A 13,607-nucleotide genomic window follows, 5' to 3' on the forward strand; every position below is an offset into this window, starting at 1 on the left:
CTATTGTTCTCTGTGTCTAAAGATTTATGATTAATTGAGATTTGGAATGATATGAAAATATATAATTGGATCGACTCGACTTACCAAGTTTGCTTGTAACATCTTTTATAGCATTTCTATATAGTTTTAATCGATTTATTTTTTACTAAATAGCTTGGATGGATTGGGATCAATAATTTCAAATAACATTTTTCACATTCTTGTACATTATATTCAAAGAAATATAAACGTTTTTACAACGATTGCAGCGGGAGATTGATAGTAATTATGCAGAAAAATTAATCTGAAAAACTAAGAGAAACAATGGATCAAATTATAGTGTGGAGCCAGAGTTGTAATCCTTGGTCATTACGTCGATCTCCCATCCGCTGAATAGTGAGAAGCTGGTTTCTTACTTGTTGGTCAATCCTCTTAACCAAATGGCCAGCATTAATTGGAGCCTCGCCATGTCTGTGCCCATTTCTCTCCCTCCAAATAGTGTGAACCACAGCTTGGAAGATATAACGAGTGAGGAAACCGTCATGTCCATCAGACTGATGGCCTGAGACGAGAGCAAGAATTTCACGAGTGAGTGCAGCCCAAACTTCCGAAGCATAACTGTAGGAGAAGAAGAGATGATCGCTAGTACATTAAGAATATATTGCATAAAAAAGTTATTTGATAGAACATTTACTTAATTTTATTAGGGTGACAAAATTAAAAAAAATGCAGAGACAAAAGAATTACAAATGCAGAGACAAATTTCTTCGTGGATACGTGTTGGCTTACCAAGTCCGTCTCCTTACCCACTAGACCACAAGATCCAGTTGTTACTAACTTAAAGTTTTGATAACTATTATTTTTATAATCTCTTATTAGTATGGTTTGTTTTTTTTTTCTTTGTCAAACATATGGTTTGTTTGTTATTTTCTCAATATGTACACAAGTCATTTGAGTTTTTTTTTATGAGCGCATAAAAGTTCCGAACAAAACTACATACAGTCTGAACAAACATAAAATATCTTCATAACTCGCCAAAATTTGTTTGTACGTCCTTTTTTGTGGGCCGGCTGTCCATTTTTATTTACCCTCTCCACTCAGATTACATAGCCAGGTATACCCTACCATGGATACGTATGGTCGAAGTCGAACAGTTAGCAATAATTCAAAACTATTGTTATAATTATTGAAGGTTTCAAAAATTCAAAACTATCACAACTAGTCTATATAAGATCTGTGACCTTCGTTGGTGAAAAACCGTTAGTACTGGCTGAAAAATAGGAATGGCAACGGTTTCTAGATGGAGTCTTGGAGGCATGACCGCTCTTGTCACTGGTGGCTCTAAAGGCATCGGGTCAGTCTGTTCCCGCTTTCATAGATGATAGATTTATATGCTCTTTTTATTGTATTGTGAAATTTAGGTATGGAAGAAGTCACTGTGTTTGTGTGTCGCGAATAGGGAAGCTGTGGTGGAGGAACTATCTATGATGGGAGCAAGAGTCCACACATGTGCCAGAGACGAAACTCAGCTTCAAGAACGCTTACGTGAGTGGCAAGCAAAAGGGTTTCAGGTCACCACTTCTATTTGTGACGTTTCTTCCCGTGAGCAACGAGAGACACTCATGGAAACCGTTTCATCTCTCTTCCAAGGAAAACTCAACATCCTTGTAAGTATACATTTATAAGCTTCTTCCCCTCGGGCTATAGATCTACAAAAACCAGATCATGTTGTCTCTATATATAGGTAAACAATGCGGGAACGTATATATCCAAGCCGACCACAGAGTATACAGCAGAAGAATATTCGTTTATAATGGCTACAAATCTCGAGTCATCTTTCCATCTCTCACAGCTCGCGCACCCTTTGTTGAAAGCCTCTGGCTCAGGGAGCATCGTGCACATGTCCTCCGTAGCTGGAGTCGTGCATGTCAATGTTGGATCCATCTATGGAGCAACCAAAGGTACTGTATATACTCTTCAAAACAATTTCCCCAATTGTCTTATGATACTTACATATAAGTGAATAGAAACTCATTTCAGGAGCCATGAATCAGCTGGCTAGAAACTTAGCTTGCGAATGGGCGAGCGACAACATAAGGACTAACGCTGTTTGTCCCTGGTTAATCAAAACTCCTTTGGCTAATGATGTAAGGCCAAAATAATTCTCCTTACTACGATGAAAATAGAAAGAAATTATTACTTTTAATTTTAAGTTCTAACTTATTTGAAAACCCCTCAGCTTCTCAATGATGAAGAGATTAAAAAAGAAGTGGAGAGTAGGACACCAATGGGGCGTGTTGGAGAGACAAATGAAGTCTCATCGCTTGTGGCATTTCTTTGTCTTCCTGCAGCTTCTTACATAACTGGTCAAGTCATTTGCGTTGATGGAGGTTTCACTGTTAATGGCTTCTCCTATCAGCCACATGCTTAATACACATGTATGCATGTGCTATATAAAAATATCTTGACGCCCTAAATGTCGTGGTCACTATGTGACAAATGAGATTTTGTGGTGGCAGAGGGATAGGGACATAGGGTCCGTTTTTTTTTTTCTCTGTATTTATTCTTGTGGTGAGTGAGAGTTTTAATATCTGAATAATATTTTATCTGTTGTTTTTAAACATGTTTTCTTTATTAATTTGAATCACATATTACATATGTACCAATGAACATCCATATACAACTAATAATTAAGGGGAGTGTGACGAATTGAAAAGTGATCAGCTGTTTGCATTCCCATGTATAAGACAGATTAACAAATCCCTTATTTCTCTTCATCGTCTTCGTCTTCATTCTAGATCTTGTTGTTTGGTTATCACTTCTTTTCATGGAACTCCAATACATTCTTAAACAATCATTGGCCGCGATTCATATGTTACATCAAAATCACAAACATCTACATATATTCTTACATATAAGAACTTTTTAGGAGCACATTTTTCTCTTTTCATCTCTTCTCTTCTCTTTTTGGCAGTACCCTATCTTTTACATGTTCCTTGATGATAAACTCTACTTGATGGTGCATTTTATTTTTAGTGAAATATATCTGCAAATGAAATTAATCTAGATTCCTATTTTCTCAATTTGTTTCTATTTCCTCTTGGAATTTTTGTAGATTCTCAATCTGTATTCATTTTTCACGTATTTTTTCTTATTAATAATTTTCAATTGTGATATTTCTTTTGTCATATTTTTGGATGTTTCAGAGTTTCCAATAAATAGTCAAGTCAATCTGCATAAATGCTTTTTGTAATAAAAGTAAATTTTTAGTTTAAAGTGATCCTTTAATCAATGTGTTTTTAAGATGATTTCTCTACCACTCTGGTAATGAGAACCTCTATTGTTCTATGGGTTTACAGATTTATGATTGAAATTTGAAAATAGAATTAATCGGATCGAATCAATTAACCATATTTGTCGTAACGTCTTTTGATAGTATTTCTAAATAGAATTTATTTAATAGAATAAATCATGTTGGGATCAATCATGTCTTTATTTAACAGAGTTCCTAATTTAAAAAAATGTATCTTTTTTTTTCAATATGTTTTAAAATCTATATTTAAAGGCAATAATCAATATATATGTATAGATAATTTTTCTATTCCTTTTCTCTATGTATATTCATTATTATTTTTTGGTGAGAATATATTTATTAACTTTGCTAAACAACAACATTTGAGAATATTTATTGTTTTATGAAATAGGATTTTATAAGGAACTTTAAAAAATTATTAGATTCGATATATATATCAAAAAATTATTTGAAAATTATTTTATATATATATATATATATATACGCTTCCAATACATACTCACTTCCTATTTTTTTTTTTTTTAAATGTTTCAACGCTTCCGCTTCCACGTATCTGCTTCCAATTTCATTGTAGATTCATAGTGGAAGTTGATATAAAACTGGACTTGGTCCCTCCATCTCTTATTAATTTTATGTCTAGGCAGCTTCTTGGCAATGATTTCAAACTTTTCAAGAAAAGCATTTTCAGTTTATTATTCTTTTGATGTGCAAAGTACTTTCAGATTATTTAGTTCATAAAAACCTACTTTGTCCGGTTGCTTTATGTGATAATATTGTGGTGATTATTTGAATGTTTACATACTATTGGTTATGTGGCCAAATCTACTGTATACTAGAATACTTGAAATTTTGTATTCTACTGCTAAATCTAATGAATCTGCCAAGTTAATGAGCTCTATAGCGAACAAGGAATAGTGAAGAGAATGAGACTCAGAATGACTCTCTACCTATCAAAAGAGATGTTCTTGAGATTGAGAAAAACCATTGTGTAGATGAAAAAATAAAAATGATAAAAGTTATGAATTGGTCTCAGATCTCATGTAGTGAATTAAACTGTCATCTCATATTGTTTATGTTAGCAACTTGGGTCGCTATCAAATTCTCAGAAATGATGAACCGACTATCGAAATTACATGTCCTTGGTTTGTTGTTTTGTCTAGATTATATTCTCGGGCAATTGTTTTCTCTAGTTTTACAAACATAATAACAATGTTGTTTATCTATTTTATTTAAGATTATTTGATTAAAATAATAAGAAATATTATGACAAATATAAATAATAAGGAAAAACAGATAAGAATTTGCACTCAAAATTAATAATTTTGATATTTGATATCAAACAACTTATATTAAATTATGATTTTTTTAAAAATCAAGTTATATTTTTGTATTAAATAAAAGAATTCTAAAATAATCTCGCGGCATAGGGCGTGTATAAACTTAGAACAAAACATAAAAATAATAATGGTGCTCCAATGCATTGTGATACAAGAAAAAAAATTGATTTTAGTCTACAATTTCATTACAATAAAAAAAATTAACAACAAATAATAGCAAAAACCTAAAAACAAAAATATTACCAGTGAACATTGTCCACATCTATGTCAATAATAATTTTCATCCTATAAATAATGAAAAAAAAAAACAAGAAAAATTCGCGGCGTAGCGCGCAGATACTATCTTAGTAATAATAAATTAGAAAGTGCAAAGTGGTCAATTGTATAGGTTATCTACAATTACAAAATTTTACATAATTAATTATAAATCTATGTACATTTAAAATATTTTATTCATATCTCTTATAATATAATAGACTGAATTAACTTGGTGAACAGCTCCACTATATAAACAACGATGATGGTGGCGCTGTGAATTGTGATTGATATTGCTGGCAATAACCAAAAAGGTCCTTGTAAGGTTTTTCATATGCTGATGCAAGTGTTGTTCGTGCTTCTAGTTTACTCGAGAGACTAATGTCTGAAGTGAAGCAGCACAGCGATGTAGCCAAATAAAGCCATGGAAATAAGCTTATCTTGTCGATGCAACATCCCAAACTGGAGATTTGGTTTTGTAACTCCTACATTTCTGAGTCGGCGTAATTGTGGAAACCATATCCCTTAAAAACCTAGAGACTTGAAGACATTGATTGTTGTTATCGATATTATAACGTTTTGTGGTCATGGTCACTTTGTTATACTCTTAGGGCCTGACTGGTTCAAACGCTGCGGTTGCGGTTGCGGTTGCGGGAGATTGCGGAAGCGGGCGATTGCGGTTTCAAGCGTTATTAAGCGTTTTGAACGACTGGTTTAGCGGTTTAAAATTAGTGCGTTTGCGGGAGGTTTACGACTGGTTGATCAGCGGGTGCAATAGCGGTTGAAACATAATACATGTGATATATAATATATAAATTTTAAAAACACCTATTTTTTTATTAAACTTGATTTATAATTAAAATTTATTAAAAAGGTACTAAAATAATTATTCAAAAAACAAATAAATTTCATATTGAAATACTTATTCCTTTATGCATTTGGCTTTTCACTAAAAATTTAATCAAATAATTTGATAAATGACAAAACATATGCTTTAGATTGTAGATCTTTTCTCTTTTCTCTTAGATCTTGGCTCAGTAGTTTCATCGGTAGGAATAGTCATGTGAGAGTTGAGATGAGTCACTGGTGATTTGTTTTAATATTTTTTACAATTAATCTTATTTTCTTAAATTTCTGATAAAATATTATATTTATTTAGATTTTTTTGAACTTATGTACGATGTGCCATTAAATTTACATCAAGTTTTTTGGGTTATTGTTAATTGGAATATTATTTAATTCTAATTGTTTATTTTATAATCTCTGCAATCATATTCGTATTTTATTTTTTCTCATCCTTAATGAGTAAAATGGATAGATTGAAGATATAACAAAAAAAAATTTATTATCATTGATTTCTTTTAAGTTTTTTATAAAAAAAAAAAAAAAAAAAAAAAAAAAAAAAAAAAAAAATTCAATCGCAATCGCCCGCAACCGCAAACGCTTGCGGGAACGCTTGCGGGAGACAGCTTTTGAAATTCAGTGGTTTGAAGCAATTGGAAGTGATTTGGAACGACTGGGAGCGATTTGTGTGATTGGTTCTAATCGCTAGCAACCGCTACCACCCGCAAACGCAGCGTTTGCGGGAGGTAGCGGGAGAACCAGTCACCACCTTAGAGAGAAGAGATCGATATTTGTTAACAGCTCTGCGATTGTTACATAGAACAATATCAACAAAACGAAAAATCAAGAAATTGTCGGATAAGAGTTATCGTGAAAATAGAGAAATCAACTGGGATTGTCCTAAAAAAGCATTCTACACATTGGCGTGAAAGCCAATATTTTTGTACATATGAAAGGAAAAAACTCTAAAATCCTCACCGTTTTCTTTACACCATTCTCTGCCTTTTTTTTCACTCATTCATCAGCCTAAGGGGGATGTTTTGGGGTTCTATGTATAGTAGTAAAAACGGTAAGAAACTACACAATGTACAGATTTTGCGGAGAGCAGAACAAAGCTCTCTTTTATAATTTCTCCGCAGATTTTTTGGTTTAGATCTTACCTAATTCTCAGAACGTTATGGCAGAGCCATCCACCCTAGTTAAGCTGTACAACACTCGGCCTTAAGCCACCAGAGGCTGGGTTGATGACTGCAAAGCCATCCTCCTCTCTGTATATAAGAAAAAACCAGTTAAGAGACATTGAAATGCAATAGAAATGCCTATACTGCCTCTCTAGCTCAAATACTTGTGGGCGTTCTGTGAGGCAACTCTATCTAATGGTTGAAGGGAAAGAACATGTACATACCTCCAGCAGCAACGAGTTTTTCAACACGGGCAACGATATGCTTCCCGTAAGTGTATTTCTTCAGAGCATTAAGATGCACTTTAATACGAGTAAGAATCAGTTCACGCTGTTGGTCATCGCATGTCTCCAGGACTTTTTGGACTACATAGTTTGCAAACTGATCCTTCATCATGGCCTATATACACAAGAATAAACTTATGAGCTTATTAGTTTCTTTGTACTCCCCAACCATCATCTGAAAGTGTGTTTGACAAACCTGAAGAGGCTCGTTTTCATCAGTTGTTCCCAGCATCTCATTCACCAGCAATTCCCGTTCCTCAGGACCTCCAAAGGTCAAACATTTCTCAACAACGTTTGATGCAAACTTCTGCTGGCTCATCTGAACAATCTTCCCAGCTAACTCTTTGATTATCACAGTGCGCTCATCAGGCTTTCCGTGCTCCAGCACATGCTGTCCACAAAACGTGTATCAGTTTTGAGCAACAAATAAAAAAATAAAGAGTTGCAGTAAAGCTCATGTCTTTTACAAACCTGAACAACATAGTTTCCATACTGATCTTGGGCCAGCATGCTAACAGTGGACAGGATCTCTTCCATAACCTTACTCTGTGTATCAGGGTCATGGCAGTGTTCCAATACTCTCTGCAACAGGAAATGAAAAAGAGTTTTAAGTAGAAGCATAAGGTCAAGAAAGGTGTCATATTTCTTAAACACAAAGAGCAAGAACCTGAATAACACGGCACCCGTATGGGTGAGTGGAGAGGGTCACAACATGACCAAAGAAAGTCGAAATAATGAATTCGATGTTTTCTTCAGGTACACATTCGATACACTTTTGAACCACATGGTTCCCATTCTGATCACGTACACATCGCATCACATGTCCATCCAGTTCTTTCACCATTATAATTTTCTGGTCTAGATCAACCACCTCAATTGCCTAAAAGGAAAAAAGAAAAATAATGAACCTCTTTGACTTTTCTCGAGAATGGAAAAGTTAAGAGTCAAACAGGTGAGAACCAGACTTTACCTTCTGGATGACACGACAACCATACATCTGTAAGCTAAGAGGCAAAACATTGTTAATGAGTTTCTCTGCCAATTCTCTCCTCTGTGGCGGGAGTCCATGCTCAAAGAACTGTAGGAAGTTAAGTAAAAGTCAGAACCCTCTCATGTTACATTGTCTTAACTCCAAAAAGAAACTAAAGAGGAAGACTAAATAAATCTACCTTCTGAACTACATAGTTGCCAAAAACGTCAGTCATCAGGGCAAGAGCTTGAGGCATGATCTCTTCATAAACTATGGTTTTCTCATCAGTTGTTGCTGTCTCGAGTTTCTGCTGAATAAACCGGCTTCCATATTGATCCGAACTGGTCATACAAATCCCCAAGTACGTGTTAGCTTGGGAAAAAATGTACAAAAGAGAATGTACAAAAGAGAATGTACAAAAGAGAAAAGGTAAAAGACTTTTCAGGAAATACCTGAACTCTACAACATGGCCAGCTATTTCAGAAAGTTCAAACCCTCTAGCTTTGTTATTTTTGAACTCTTCAAGCATTGAAGATCCAAATCCTTCATCCAAACCAGCATCCATTTGCCAAGAACCCATTACACCTCCCGAAAAGTTTCTTGTTGCAGAGGGATGACGCATATTAACTTCACCTCGTCTCATAGGGCTATAAGGTGACATAAGAGAATTTGGCATACCGTGATGAGCCAAAGGACTGCCGGGATATGACATATTAGACCCAAATGTTGGACTCCCATAATAGCTATGACTGTTAGGGCTCCCTGATTTGTAAGGAAAACCATACTGTGATTTCTGAGCTCCGAGATAAGCCCTCTGAAGTTCAAACATATTCATGTATGAATTACCCATACCCATAAAGCTCCTATCCATTGAAGGGTCATTAAGAAGATCAAACGAATCAGCATTATCAGAGAACCTCCCGTACTGATGATACATTGGATCTGCCATATGTGACTGAAGACCAGCATTTCCTCCCATCATTCGATTACCAACCCTGCCAATATTTCGTGGTTCAGAGAGGTTTTGACCAGAAGAAACAAAACCTCCCCCATGTAGTCTTGAGTCCATTCCAGAAAATCCCAAAGCAGATGCCGCAGAAGCATTTTCATACATTGGAGAATAGTTATTAGTTCCAAGTTGGCCAGCCATCATAGACGCTACAGCAGGATTTAATGCGTAATTGTTGAGACAATAGTTTTGGCTATCAAGGTGCTGGTAATGATTAGCTAGTCCACCTCCATTATAGGCAGATCCTTGTGACCCTCTCATTTGTAAATTCCTCAAAGAAGCAGTTCCCTTATGAGCTTGATCAGCTTTGTTTTGGAAGCCATGTTGATTGACTTCATTCTGCCCATCTTGCATTTCAAACATATAGTTCCTGACCTTTTCAACATCTTGCTCAGCTTGACTCCTTTCATCTAACCCACCAGTGCCTGATAGGCTCATACCAGATAGAGCAGCGGCGAGATCTGAAGACTCTTTGAGACCACCGTTAAACGGGCTTTGATTACTTGTGTTCCTCTTGTCATTTGAACTCACTCTTCCACTGCCAATGGGAGTGAGGCAAGGACTAGGCACCCTAGCAACGGCCTGTGGATCTGGTGTTCCGTTTCTAGACAAAGACGAACCAAGAACAGCTGCATAGCTGTATGGAGATGGTGCACCAATGCCTTGTGATGCGGATGGAGACAGATTATTTGTGGAGTCAACATTTTCATCATAAGTGTTACGACTTGCAGGACGTGAGGGCTGCTGTCCAACAGGATGCCCATGCCCCATATCCGCCTGCACAAAAGCCATCCACCAAGTTTATATAAGCAAGTATATTCAGGTGAACTATACACAAAACATACTAACCATTAGAAAAGAAGTTTCACCAACCTGAAAGATATCAGCAAAACTCTTCTGCTTGCCTCCAAGCCCCAAACCAGGTAAACCAATCAATCCATTAACATCCCACTCAGAAGAGGAAGCACTAGTCTTCTCAGGCTCAAACTCACGCTGCTGTTTCATCTGATCAAAACCAGGTGGGTTAGAGAACAAAGATCGACTCTCATTCACTTTTCTCCTATCCCCAACACCACCTAACACGTTGCTACTCCCTTTAAGCCTCTGAGCAACCCTCAAATCCTCCCTAGACATCAAAGGCGGTGGCAACCTCGGATTCAACTTCATATTAGCATAGTAATAAGACAAGTAAGCCGGATCTTTCCTAAACTCCTCATCATCACAACCAAACCCATTACCCTTATTGCCTCCACCAAACTCCAAAAAAGGAGCCCCACCTCTACCGCCGCCGCCAAAAAGCCCTCCAGCCGCACTAACAGAACCATCTACAGTCGGTGGAGCAGAGCCACTTCTATACAAGTTAAGGTCTCTCTCAATCTCATCAGCTTCTTCTTGCCTTCGCTGCTGCTCACCAAGCAATACACCAATCTCTTTCTCATAATCATCCCCAAAAGATGAATCTTCGTTACCTCTATGCATCGGTCTTCTCCCCAGTTCCGGTATCATCATCACCTAAACAACAAGAAACCCCCCAAAATCAATTACGCTAACAACAATAAAAAATCCTAAAGATCAAACCTTTATTCCCCAAAATTCTCTATGGAAACTAACCCAAAGATCAAAACTTTAAGCAGTACTCAAATCCATGTGTTAAACTAAAAAGAACCCTAACACAATGATCAGATGAGAAATAGAAAAATTTGGGTTTTATAGAGAGTTAGCGGAAAAAAAAAATTCGACGGCGATGTAAAGAACCCTTAGGGTTTTTGTGAAATTAGAATTTAAAAAAAAAAAAAAATTACTGCGAATCATTATTAGGGTTGTTGATCTCATCTGACCTAGCAATTGCATAAGTGAATTTAAAAAAAAAAAAAAAAAAAAACATTGATTAAAAAACAGACAAAACTTAATGTGTTCCAGAGAAGAGCTGAGGAATCTCAAACTCACACGTTTGGAGCTGTTTCGAGATCTTTTTGTGTGTTCAGTTTTGGGTTTAAGGACACAGCTTTAAGAGAAAGTACATACCAACACTTCAAGATGATATGAATTTTTTATATATATTTATACAGATCTTTTACTCAGTTTCTTCACAAATTTAGGATTAGGAAAATTTACATATTTAGCATGACAAGATATATACATAAATGTTAAAATTCTTTATAAAAAAAAAGTATACTCAACTATGTAATCTCAACGATCTCCATTTTTAGTTTAAAAATTCGATTAAAAAAATATGACCAAAAGTCTTATTTTGCCATTAATTTCGGAATGTATAAGAATTATATATTAAAAGAAAAATAACAGGTCTACAGCTGTTATATATTTTCTTGACTAATTAATAGAATCATACTATTTTTTTTTTTTTCCTGTTTTTGATATGATTCATATTGATTTACCAAAAACAGAAATATATAAAAAGTTGTGTATTGTATTCTCTGAAAACAAAAAAATCCACTGGATTTGCATGTTCTCTCTGTAAATAATAATAGTTCGTTATAAATGCTGTATTAGAAATAAAAACGAAATCTCAAAAGGTAAAACATTGTGAGTTTTCAGAAAATGGAAATAATAATATATTCTTTGTTACCAACTACACTACCTTTCAAACTTTTATGTATTTATTTCCTAAAATGGAGATTAAATTTTTGGTCCCCTTTTAGTCAAAATTAACCTCTCCCTTTAAATGTATCATTTAATGGCATAATTTATAACTAAGCGTAAGATGATGAGTAAAGTAGTCTACAACGGTTAAGAATGAGATTAATGCGATTAAATTAAGAAAGGTATCTTTGGTCTTCGATCGTGCTCGGTCATGATTGTTCTCCGAAGTCCACGAGTCGGCGTGCGAATCGGTGTTTTGGTCTAAGACGGCCGTATTATGAAAGAATTGTAGGAACAGTTTAACTTGATTTTATAAATGGGCTTTTTATTTAAAAAGTTTTTATGCTTTGATTGTGATTTTGGCTACATATAAAGCCCAATGAAGTAAGCCTTTATAACTCCAACACATCCGTTTGCTTCCATATGGCAATTCATTGTTTTTGGAAGACACCAATATTTAGGTTTATATGATATATGATATGATATCTATCATATAATGTTAACCTCAAACAATCTGAACACTTGAAGATAAAATTTGTTTTTCGTGATAGTATATACCTATTACTATATTGTAGATGGGTTTTCATTAACTCTTTCCTTGATAACTATGTGTTGATCAATGTTGAATTACTAAAGATGTTAAAAGAACATTTAAAACACGCAAAAAGCCAATAATATGAAAGATTACAAGAAAATATATTTTTTAAATATAACCGGGAAATATTGAAATTCAAACAAATCTCTAGAACATGTGGATAGCATAGTTAAGTAGTTCATTCATTCAAAAACAAAGTTGTGATCATCTTCCTCGTAAAATAAATAATTTCCAAAGAAAGTACTGAGAATATTTCACTTAAAAACTCAAATAAGGATTTACATAAGCAAAGTAAAGTAATTCATGCATTCAAAAGCAAAAAGGTATGTACATTAGTTATAACTAGAAAATGTTATTGGATACAAATAGAAATTCTGAAGAATGTAACAGTAAAGAAGAAGGGTTGAAGTTGGTAAACCTACAAGACTACAACTAACGACCAACATTATTATGTTCTTTCTTACTTTCTTTACTTTTGTTAAAACCATGATTTCGATTCCTCATCATTTACCAATAGCACTTTAGCCTCCCTCACATAATATTATCTCTAGTTTAATTTATTAGATACTTTGTGCTGAACTTGTATTTTAAATTTCGAATAGGTAAGTAAATTAGCACACACAGTCATGAGACATGACAAAAAGCCAGAAATGATTTTATAGGCTTTATCACAAAGTATAATTTGAAAAAAACAAAAAAAAAAAAAAAAAAAAATCAAAACTTGCACATTCAGTGTCTTGTTTATTTTTTTTTTGCTTATCGATAATTTTTTTCATCACTAAAATGACAACAATCTATTTCACATCATCTTGTCACAAACTATGTACAAGTAATTCATTTGAGGTAATCAATTTTGAGCATCGTGTCCGAAATTGAGTTCAAAAACTCTTGCCATCTATTAATGAATCATTTTAGCGAATTTTATTTATTGTTTTAATCAACGAGATATTCTAGTTAATCATATACGGCATAGGTTTTTTTTACTCTTTGCTTTTTGCTTTTTTTGCCTGCTATGTGCAAGACACGAATCCTAACTTACATGGCAAACATTCCTGATTAAGTTCGATGATTTTCATATAGTCAAATGATAAAAGGGAATGAAGTGAGTTATCTCACCAAATGAGATGCACCATCTTAATTCTAAAGTTACCAAATATCTAGAAAAAAAAGGAGATAAGACAGATAAACAGTAAATTTGCCAAGTGAAGCTGGATCCAACGATCGCTGTCTTATGTTGCTT

General features: G+C 34.5%; 2 protein-coding genes across 5 annotated transcripts; one reads left to right on the forward strand and one right to left on the reverse strand.

Annotated features, from left to right (window-relative positions):
- The first annotated feature begins 1,115 nt into the window (after positions 1-1,115).
- LOC104749969 (tropinone reductase homolog At2g29290) lies at positions 1,116-2,600 on the forward strand. 2 transcript variants are annotated; one of them, XM_010471687.3, is made up of 5 exons: positions 1,116-1,333; positions 1,439-1,646; positions 1,724-1,940; positions 2,020-2,126; positions 2,219-2,600. In XM_010471687.3, the coding sequence occupies exons 1-5, from the start codon at positions 1,263-1,265 to the stop codon at positions 2,408-2,410; spliced, it is 795 nt and encodes a 264-aa protein (XP_010469989.1). In that variant the 5' UTR covers positions 1,116-1,262; the 3' UTR covers positions 2,411-2,600. The 2 variants fall into 2 exon arrangements, 1 of the variants encoding a protein (XP_010469989.1); XR_015585469.1 differs by having other exon boundaries at positions 1,176-1,333; positions 2,007-2,126.
- A 4,004-nt stretch (positions 2,601-6,604) lies between these two features.
- On the reverse strand, positions 6,605-11,648 carry LOC104753428 (pumilio homolog 2). Of its 3 annotated transcripts, none has more exons than XM_087492965.1 (10): positions 11,119-11,648; positions 10,045-10,683; positions 8,615-9,948; positions 8,362-8,503; positions 8,163-8,270; positions 7,860-8,072; positions 7,664-7,774; positions 7,389-7,583; positions 7,133-7,307; positions 6,605-6,995 (listed from the first exon to the last, which is right to left on the reverse strand). In XM_087492965.1, exons 2-10 carry the CDS (start codon positions 10,678-10,680, stop codon positions 6,949-6,951), a joined length of 2,961 nt encoding a protein of 986 aa, XP_087349091.1. In that variant the 5' UTR covers positions 10,681-10,683; positions 11,119-11,648; the 3' UTR covers positions 6,605-6,948. The 3 variants fall into 3 exon arrangements, with proteins under 3 accessions (XP_087349091.1, XP_087349092.1, XP_010473984.3); XM_087492966.1 differs by having other exon boundaries at positions 10,783-11,154; XM_010475682.3 differs by lacking the exon at positions 11,119-11,648 and having other exon boundaries at positions 10,045-11,117.
- Positions 11,649-13,607: the final 1,959 nt, after the last annotated feature.

This window comes from Camelina sativa, chromosome 16, assembly GCF_030686135.1.
Source record: "Camelina sativa cultivar CO46 ecotype springtype chromosome 16, ASM3068613v1".
NCBI lineage: Eukaryota > Viridiplantae > Streptophyta > Magnoliopsida > Brassicales > Brassicaceae > Camelina > Camelina sativa.

What these genes read in the sequence shown, in the direction of transcription:
- LOC104749969 (XM_010471687.3), top strand. Translation starts at nt 1,263, where the DNA reads ATGGCAACGGTTTCTAGATGGAGTCTTGGAGGCATGACCGCTCTTGTC. An exon ending in AAGGAAAACTCAACATCCTT is followed by an intron (nt 1,647 to 1,723) that starts GTAAGTATACAT and finishes CTCTATATATAG; the next exon opens with GTAAACAATGCGGGAACGTA. An exon ending in AAACTCCTTTGGCTAATGAT is followed by an intron (nt 2,127 to 2,218) that starts GTAAGGCCAAAA and finishes AAAACCCCTCAG; the next exon opens with CTTCTCAATGATGAAGAGAT.
- LOC104753428 (XM_087492965.1), bottom strand. Translation starts at nt 10,680, where the DNA reads ATGATGATACCGGAACTGGGGAGAAGACCGATGCATAGAGGTAACGAA. An exon ending in GTTTTGCTGATATCTTTCAG is followed by an intron (nt 9,949 to 10,044) that starts GTTGGTGAAACT and finishes GCTTTTGTGCAG; the next exon opens with GCGGATATGGGGCATGGGCA. An exon ending in ATGGAAACTATGTTGTTCAG is followed by an intron (nt 7,584 to 7,663) that starts GTTTGTAAAAGA and finishes TTTTGTGGACAG; the next exon opens with CATGTGCTGGAGCACGGAAA.